The 8,501-nt window shown below is 43.3% G+C and overlaps 1 protein-coding gene across 1 annotated transcript in view; it reads left to right on the forward strand.

Moving 5' to 3' along the window:
- Nucleotides 6,980-8,501, forward strand: part of LOC109236084 — a 4,649-nt gene continuing 3,127 nt past the window's right edge. The window contains exon 1 of the mRNA XM_019402307.1: nucleotides 6,980-7,072. Coding sequence (XP_019257852.1) covers nucleotides 6,980-7,072 — 93 coding nt within the window. The remainder of the gene's footprint in view (nucleotides 7,073-8,501) is intronic.

Here is an 8,501-nt window from a genome sequence, read left to right on the forward strand (position 1 = left end):
GGGGTTAGTTGTGGATTTTCTCCCTTATTTGGTCATGTTGGAAAAAGAGATTCAGATTACTATCCATATGCAATCACATGGGAAAATCTACCAATGGTTGGCTAGCTCTTATTGGGGGGTGTGGGGGGGGGGGGGGTTTCAAATTGCATTTAATTTGAAGCATGAGGGTTCTTGATTATGGGATCTATAGATTTCTCATTGTGAATTGCTTATGTATGTTGGACAAAATCATTTCATTAGGATGTGTTGTGTTAACAAATTTAACTATATATATATGTTAAAATTATTATTAATAAGTACAAATAATAGATTTCGAACCCAACAAAATCAAATAAGTTATGATAAAATTCTAACTCAAGCCCATAATGTTCGAATCTTGAATCCGGCTCTGTCAGTTGTAATATCTATACATTAAATGAAGTTTGCCAAGAAGACAAAAAAGGTACCCAAAAGAATTTTAAAAAGAGAAAATGGATTATAGTTTTAGCAGGAGTGGCGTTCGCTTGAGAAGGAAGAAAGTGTTGGCATTGTCACAACATATGGAACCAGCTGCAGTTTTGACAATGTCTTGTCGGACAGGATAGCCATGGGTTCTTTTAATTGTGAACATTATGTTTTCTTAAAATTAAGGTGCAACTCAATGTCCATACCGTATTGTATCCTGTATCATAGTACTATTTTAAATTATGGAAAATACTTGGTAGGGAATGCTTCCTTCCGAACGGGGCCCTACACGGCGCGAATCTTGATGTAGTCAGGCTCTAATGCGGGTACCGGACACCGAGCGCCGGGTGGGAAACCAAAAAAAATATAGTATTTTGAATTACAACTTGTCCAACCTTCCCTCAACTGCAAAAATAACAAGATCAACAATATACTATGTCAAAAATCGCCCAAAGTAGTGCATTCTCCTTGTTTATTTATAGTGTTAATGTTAAAGAGGAAATAAATTAAATGATATATTCATTTTGAAATGTTGAATATGGACTTCCACGCTGATGATTAAGTAGAGGAAAATAAGGGGTGTACATGGACCGGGTTGGTTCGTTTTTTATCAAAACCAAATCAAACCAACTATATCGGATTGGATTGGATTGGTTCGGCTTTGTCGGATTTTTCGAGTTTTTTATTACTTAAATATTATTTCAATCTTACTTTGTTAAATTTTTTATAAGTAAATATATGTTTAGTAAAAATATAAAACGTTGACAAATATATTATCTATTAAAATATTCTTATGAGAGAATTTTCTTAGTAACACATAATAGTTATTTTTTAGTCGTCCGACAATAATGTTTCTTTGATGTACACTTTCAAGGTTAACCAAATTTAGTAATTAAACATAAAAATCAGCATGACACCTAATAATAATAATCACTTCACATTCGAAAAAGTTATAACAATTTAGTAGATCTTAACAAATGATATGAATATGGAAGAACAAAGAGATTGACACTTGATGGGAAAGTGATCATACAACCCATTATTTCAGGTTAATAAATGTGGAGCGCTTCATATACTATTAAATATTATATCCCGCAAGATAATCCCAAATATTTCTAGATATTTTTTAAAGAAAATTCTACATAAAATCTTGAAAGTATATATAAAAATTATATATTTATATGTCGGTTTGGTTCGGGTTTTTTTACTCAATACCAAACCAAACCTAGTCGGGTTTTTTAGTCGGTTTGGTTTGACTTTATGGTTTGGTGCGGTTTTCCGGTTCGGTTTGTACACCCCTAGGAAATATATATATGAACTTACACGCAGGGTATAAATAATTGAGGAGGAAATTTTTTAATCATGGGTACAAAAATTAGCAGTTATAAGTGACTAATACGATTGAAATAGGAAGTAAGTAAAGTGGATAGGGTCAAAATAGTTTAGGTTGATACTATTACAAGTTCGAATAGATACTAAAAAAGCTTTGGTCTATGAGGAACATAGCTTAGTAGGTATTTGGTAGGTTTGGTTGAGCTTCATGAGCAAATTAAATCCCACATGGTAAATAATGACGGATCTAGAGTATAATATATAGATCACGAGAACCAGTAATTTTGTACAGACTATCTGTATACATATTAAGAAATCTGCTAAATACTTATGAAATTTGACTTTAACCAAGTAAGTTATTATTACTATATGTTAACTTGAAGTTATTTAGAAAAATATATACTTCATTTCTTGGATAGTACTGACATAATTTTTACATGTAAAAATGTATGAAGGACCAGTTCACCTTTATGTGAAGGAAAAAAAAGGATATCATTTTATTTTCCAGGATAAATGTCATGTCATAATCTTTGACATAAGTTGCGGAAGTCGAAAATCATTGCATTTTCCATATTAAACATGTTGAAGCATTTACTCCATGTAAAAGAATCAGAATCCAAACAAAGTGGACTTCAAGTGCCTAACCTATGGCCAGGAGAGACTTAAAAATAATCCAAAAGATGAGGGGGAAAAGGTTGTTGCAACTTTAACCAATTTTTATTTTTGGTGAAAAAGAAAAAAAGTGCAACTTATTCTTTTGGTTATCAATTGGTGGTGAAACTTCCAACTTTTTTTTTTTATTTACCACGCGTTGTTTAGTATTCATATCGAGATCCAACTAAATTCAAATTTACGTCGGAAAATGCCACATTCAAGGATAAAACGCTCCTTAACAAAGATGACTTTGTATCCAGCCCCGAATCCGAGACCGAAACTTTCAATGTTATGTAACTCCAAAGCAATATGATCAAAACCAAGGAGTCATCAGATTTATTTTATAAAAGGCAACAAAGAATATGTGAAGTAGGATTTAGAAGAAAATTTCCACTAGTACCTTGTAAGTATCATAGTAGGGAAACTTTAGGTTTACATTGTGAATCAAATTAAAGAGCCGCCATACGAGTTGGCTGCTGTATTAAAAGCATAGAGGATAAGGTTCATATGAATCGGTTTGGTATAAGAGAAAAATAGACTACTAGGTATTTGGGAGCTATGTTTGAGCTTAAGAAAATCACACATGGTTAATTAATTTGACATAACTTCTACATGTAAAAAACTAGGAAGGACTTATATACCTTTTTATTTAGTTAGATGCATCTTAAATTCCAGGTAAAAGTCATGTTCATGTCATGTCACAATCTTGGAACATAAGAGTACAGTTGAAAAACTAACAAGAACCCTAACAAAGTCATGACTTTGAGACGAGAGGCGGATACATAATTTAAATTCTATGCGTTCAAACCAATTATATTTTTAAAGTTATGGATTCATATCTACTACTGTATGTTATAATTTTAGTATCTTTTTACACATAAATTTATACTCTACACTAAAAGTACCGGGTTCAGTTGAACCGGGTACCAAAGGCTGGATCCACCCATGTTTGAGAGTTGAGACCTATACATGTTGTATAGAGAATATATACGAGAGTTCTAGTTACGGATTCGACAGAGTTAGTAGTTTTAGGTGTCGTCCAAAGAACTTCCACTTATTATATAGTTAATTGACAAATTAATTTAACATGTATAAATAATTTATTCAAAAATTCAATAAGGTGACTTTTTTGGAATTTAGAATTCAGAATTCATAAACTCAAAATTTTGGATCCGAGGTTATGTGACTAGTTGGCAGCATGGTAGTAGTAAAGTTTCACTGCTCATTCACATTATCCATGTATTGACTTTTAGATATTAATAAAAGCCAACCTGAAACATGGAATCCTGTTTGCTCAAAAGTTATCACATATCTTATGAGTATAAAATAATATAAATAAATCACGGGAAAATCATAGCAAACCGTAATAATCCGTTGGACCAAATGAAGGAAACGAAGATAAGTACTCAGGGTTAGGGGGAGAAACATTAGAAGCCTTTATTGATAATATTGGTTTGGTCTGCCTCTCCTTGAAGAGGTTCAGAGCCTTACAATGGTGTTCTCCTCTCTCATAATATGTATATCGTTATATCTTTCTCTCTCTCTTGAATAGTAAAGAAGAAGAAGCCCCCCCTTTCTAGGGTTTCCTCTCTTGGTATTTATAGCTGTGAGCTTCGTGAGCTGGCAATAAGTGGCTGTGACCATGTTGGGATTTCGCCTTCATGGTGGCGGATAGGCCATGGCCTTGCTGATAGAATCAGATGCGGGCTGAATATCGTTAATTCTGAGTGGTCGTGCCACTAATTAATCATGAATTAGCTTAAGACGGGATTAGCTTCGTTAATTATCGTGGGGTCGGATTCTGACCCATACAGTTAGTCCCTCCGCTTATTGAGGTCGGGCCTTGGCCGAGCTCGATGAGTGGATTCCATCGACTGTAGTTTGGGAAACTCGGATAGGGAGGTCGACTGTTGCTTCGGTCGAGGCCGAATTCTCTTTGGCGATGGCCCTTAGCCTTGTAGAGTATTAGTATTTTGTTATTGTGCTATCAAGTCATCGTTCGATCGAGGTCGAACTCTTCTCCTTGGCGAAGGCGCTCGACCTTTTAACTCACTTCGGGTGAGGTCGAGCTTCATTGTACTCTGATCCTTACGTTTGTTTTGGGTGCATACCCGTCGACCATGGTGGACGGGTCGTATGTTGTGCGGCCGAGGGGAGTGAGGGCACGCTTGATACGTGTTTGGCGATGTCAAAAAATTTCTAGGGCGCAAGGAACATCTCCTCGGCATTCATAGGTCGTTATAACCATTTCGAGGGCGAGACACCGATTGGTGATTGCAAGGCTGCTTTATGGAGCCTGTCATAATGACGCACATTCCTATGGAATCGAACCGGTGTGCGGTTGGTCGTGCAGTTAATGGTGGCTGTTGGGGTGCATGAAGGCCACTTGTGTTGCCTATAAATAAAGGCTGAGGCATTCATTTTTTATATTCTCATTGTTTGTCTGAGAGAGATTCTGAAGAAGCTTTTCTTACTGCTGTTTCACCTTCGTCTTCGTCCCCCAAACTTTGTTTCTTTCTCGTTATTGTATCAGCAATGGCAGGCATTTCTTCCCAAAACGTTCTTCCGATGGATTTTCCGGTTAACTCACCGGTGACCGAGGGGCCATTTCCGACAATGGGCGATGCAGAACTGGTGGAGACCGGTGAAGCTCCGTCGGTTGACGAGATAGTACCTCTGCCCGGAGGTCCGATGACTTATTTCACCGCTGATGGCGGGGAGGATCAGGTGGATGAAGCCCCATTAATGGGGGAGATTGGGATGTCCCGACTTCGGGGACAGGGGGTCATCCCCGGCTATGCTGATGTCATTCTCGCTAGAAGCGAGGAGAGGGTCCACACCGACCGTAGGGGATACTGCGTCTTTTACGCCTATCCCTTCAAGTTGGGGTTTAAGCTCCCGCTCCCAATGCTGGTGGTTGATTTCTGTCGTTATTACGGGGTATGCCCGGGTCAGCTTACTCCTTCTCTTTGTAAATTATTAGCAATGCTCATCAAATACACAGAATTGGCTGGTAGGGAGGTCATGATGCAACATGTGCTTAGCCTCTACGCTCCTCAGAGAGTTCGTGGTACCATGATTCGAGCGTGCCCTCGCGGGACGAGGGGCCTGACTGCGAAGCTGGATGATGAGGTCGAACCTCGCCCTTTCGAGCACTTCTTCTACATCAGGACTGAACATTTAGTGGCGTGCTCTACTGGATTCCCAGAGGCTTGGAATCATGCACGTAAGTTCCTTAGTCATTGAATTCCCTTTTTTGCCCCTCCTTACGTCTTGTGCTCATAAACGTTAACTCGTATCAATTTTGTAGCCGAAAAGTCGCCGCCGGCTCCGTTGGCTGGGATTCGTGAGTGGGTTGAGGCCGTGCTCCCCCATACGGTGGGGATACGCACATGGGCGTCTTTTTGGGAGAGGCATGGCCGTAGACCTGTGGCAGGTAAAAAATTGATTTCTTCTTCTGTTCCGCTTTGTTTCGACTCTATTCACCAACTTTGTTTTTCTGTGATCAGGGAGGGCACGCCGCGTCAGGGCCCCTCAGTTGGCCTTCCGTCGGCCGGGTGCAATCGCCTCAACTCACTGCGGCGCGGTGTCGCGCTCAATATCGAGGGCGGCATCAGTTGAATCTTCAGCGGTTTCCTTTCCAGCACGGGCCGCACTTTCGGGACGAGGGGCCATCGGGGTTGTGCTCCTAGGGCGGAATCACCATCAGACGGGGAAGAGGAGAGGCTATTGATAAGGCGTAGGGTCGTGTTCACGCCGGCTCCCCTGTGGTAATCAATTTGGACTCTCCTCCGACGGATGCGGAGAGGGGTCGGTCGCGGCGCCTGTCTTGAGGGTGAACAGTCAATGGGGGTTGCCCCGGCTGGCTTAGGCCACATGATGATTCCGTTGCTTCGGCGACCTGTTGGAGGTTCCAGTCGCTGAGACGGGAGGTAGTTCCTCAGCGCTGCTAAGGTTGGTGAGGCAAGCGCTCCTTCGGTGGCTACGGCGGGGGTTCTACCTCGCTGGTGGCGGGAAGGAGGAAGGGATGTTGTAGGGATGAATACGAGTCCGAATCCGACTTGGACCCTGACGAACGTCCGTTAATGTTCCAAGAAAGGCTTCACCAATTCAGCGGTGCGCGCAGAGGGGCAATCTCGCTTCATCGAGGTTCCCACGGAGTTGAACTTATTGCGGTCCAAGGGGAAAGCTTGGTGCCGCAGTTTGAGCTCTATGCTCGGAGGCCGAGAATGCATCGTTGAGGGGCGTTACGGATGTCGGACTGGTGAATGAAGTGGCCGTGATGGGCTTGAGGGTATGCACTATAACGTCGGTTCGCTTCTTCTTTGGCCTTTAGTTTGTTCTTTTTCTTAATCATTGTCTTTGCTTTGCAGTCTATTTGTTGGAGGTGGAGAGCATCCGTCGAGCCAACGTCCGTTCGGGGATATTTTTGCGGCGCTGGAGAAGTACCACCGCTACCGAGATCGGTGCCGCGAGATGCCGCGTGCGCTGAGGAATGATCCCCGTAGTCGGACCTTGGTCCGAGGAACTGGCGAGGTGGGAGGTACAGATGCAGCAAGCACTTGGCAGAGCGAGTGCTCTCAAGGAGCAGCTCCGGCGGAAGGATGAGGAGCTTGAGCAGGGAGAAGGGCTGCAGCTGAGTGTGAGCGCCAGGGCCAGGCTAAGGCGCGGAGGCCGCTGCGGCATGGAGGCGGGAAAGTGACTGCGTTGGAGGGTGAAGTCCGCGGGTATTGAAGCTTCAGGTGAGGGATGCCTCGTCGAGGGTGGGGCGTTGACGGAAAGCTATCCGCGTGCACAGAGTCCCAACGGGCGTTGGAGAGGGTACTGCGGCCTTTAGAGAAAGCGAGTCTCGAGGAGCGGATCGGTGTCTTTGAGCAGGACGCCCAAAGTCATGGTGGACGAATCACAGGCCTTAGAAAAAGAGAATCAGCACCTACGGGATCAAGCCGCTTCTTCCAGCCCAGGCTCGAGAACTTTGGGTCTTGGCCGAGGCCCAACGTGATGTATATAAGATTTGTTGGGAGGCACCGACGTCGTGGCCGAAGCTGCTTTCGAGGGGGCGCGCATGCAAAAGGCTTCGTAAGGCCCGTGCCGACTGTGTTTTGAACGCGGGCGATGCCAGAAGGCTGACGCCTGGTGCAGATGGTTGGCAAGATGCGTCCACAGTAAAAAGATTTATGCATTTTTTCTTCTCTTTTTCTCTTTCATTGTATTGACGGCCCTTAGCCGGGTGTAAGCGGGGAGACCCGCAATTAAATTTCGTGGATACAATGAGATTCTCCGTTTTCGTTATTTGCCTTGTATCTATTTTGTTTACGCTCCTCTTTTCTCCTTTAAGATTTTCTTTGCATGCGCTCGCAGGGGTGAATTTTGCCTTCGAGTTCGACTCTGGCAGGCATGTTAGTTTTATTGCTGACAGACTCTTCTTCTATCGACTCGGGGTTGAGCGAGTTTGAAGTCGTTGCTTGGCGATGAGGCAGGCTTAGCTAGACCCATTCGGGCGCGGTGAACTGTCGGCCGTCATAATAGAAACGCACGGCTTGTAGTTTTGATCGGGGCCGGACTTTACGTGTCCCAATCTTAAGTTTGAGTTGGGAGTACTTACTTGAAGGGGGTGGGCGCCTAACCTGCGCCTCGATTCCTCGTTGAGTTGGGTTTCGCTGAGTTCAATGATGAAGGCGCTTTGGGTCCGAGCCTGTTCAACTGTGGTTTGAACTTGTTAGATTTGAAGGACGAAGGCGTCTAGCTTTTATGGTTCAAGCGAGGTCGAACTGGTTTGGGTTGATGCGAAGGCGCGGTAGCCCGAGTCCTTGGTTCGACCGTAGCTAAACTTACTGGGCGAAAGGCGCATGGGTTGATACAATTTGGAGGAGGTAGCCTAGATCGTGGTTCAACTGTATTTGAAACTTCTTGGCGAAAGGCAATATAGCCTTGATTTAATGGCGAAGGCGCAAGCCTGATGGTCCCAGTATCAACTGTTGTTGATCTTTAGTCGCATTTTGGTTGGCGAAAGGCATCATGGCCTGAGTCCCAGTTCAAACTGTTGTTGAACCGGTCGATTTTGATGGCGA

The sequence above is a fragment of the Nicotiana attenuata genome, chromosome 12 (assembly GCF_001879085.1).
Source record: "Nicotiana attenuata strain UT chromosome 12, NIATTr2, whole genome shotgun sequence".
In the NCBI taxonomy this organism is placed as follows: Eukaryota; Viridiplantae; Streptophyta; class Magnoliopsida; order Solanales; family Solanaceae; genus Nicotiana; species Nicotiana attenuata.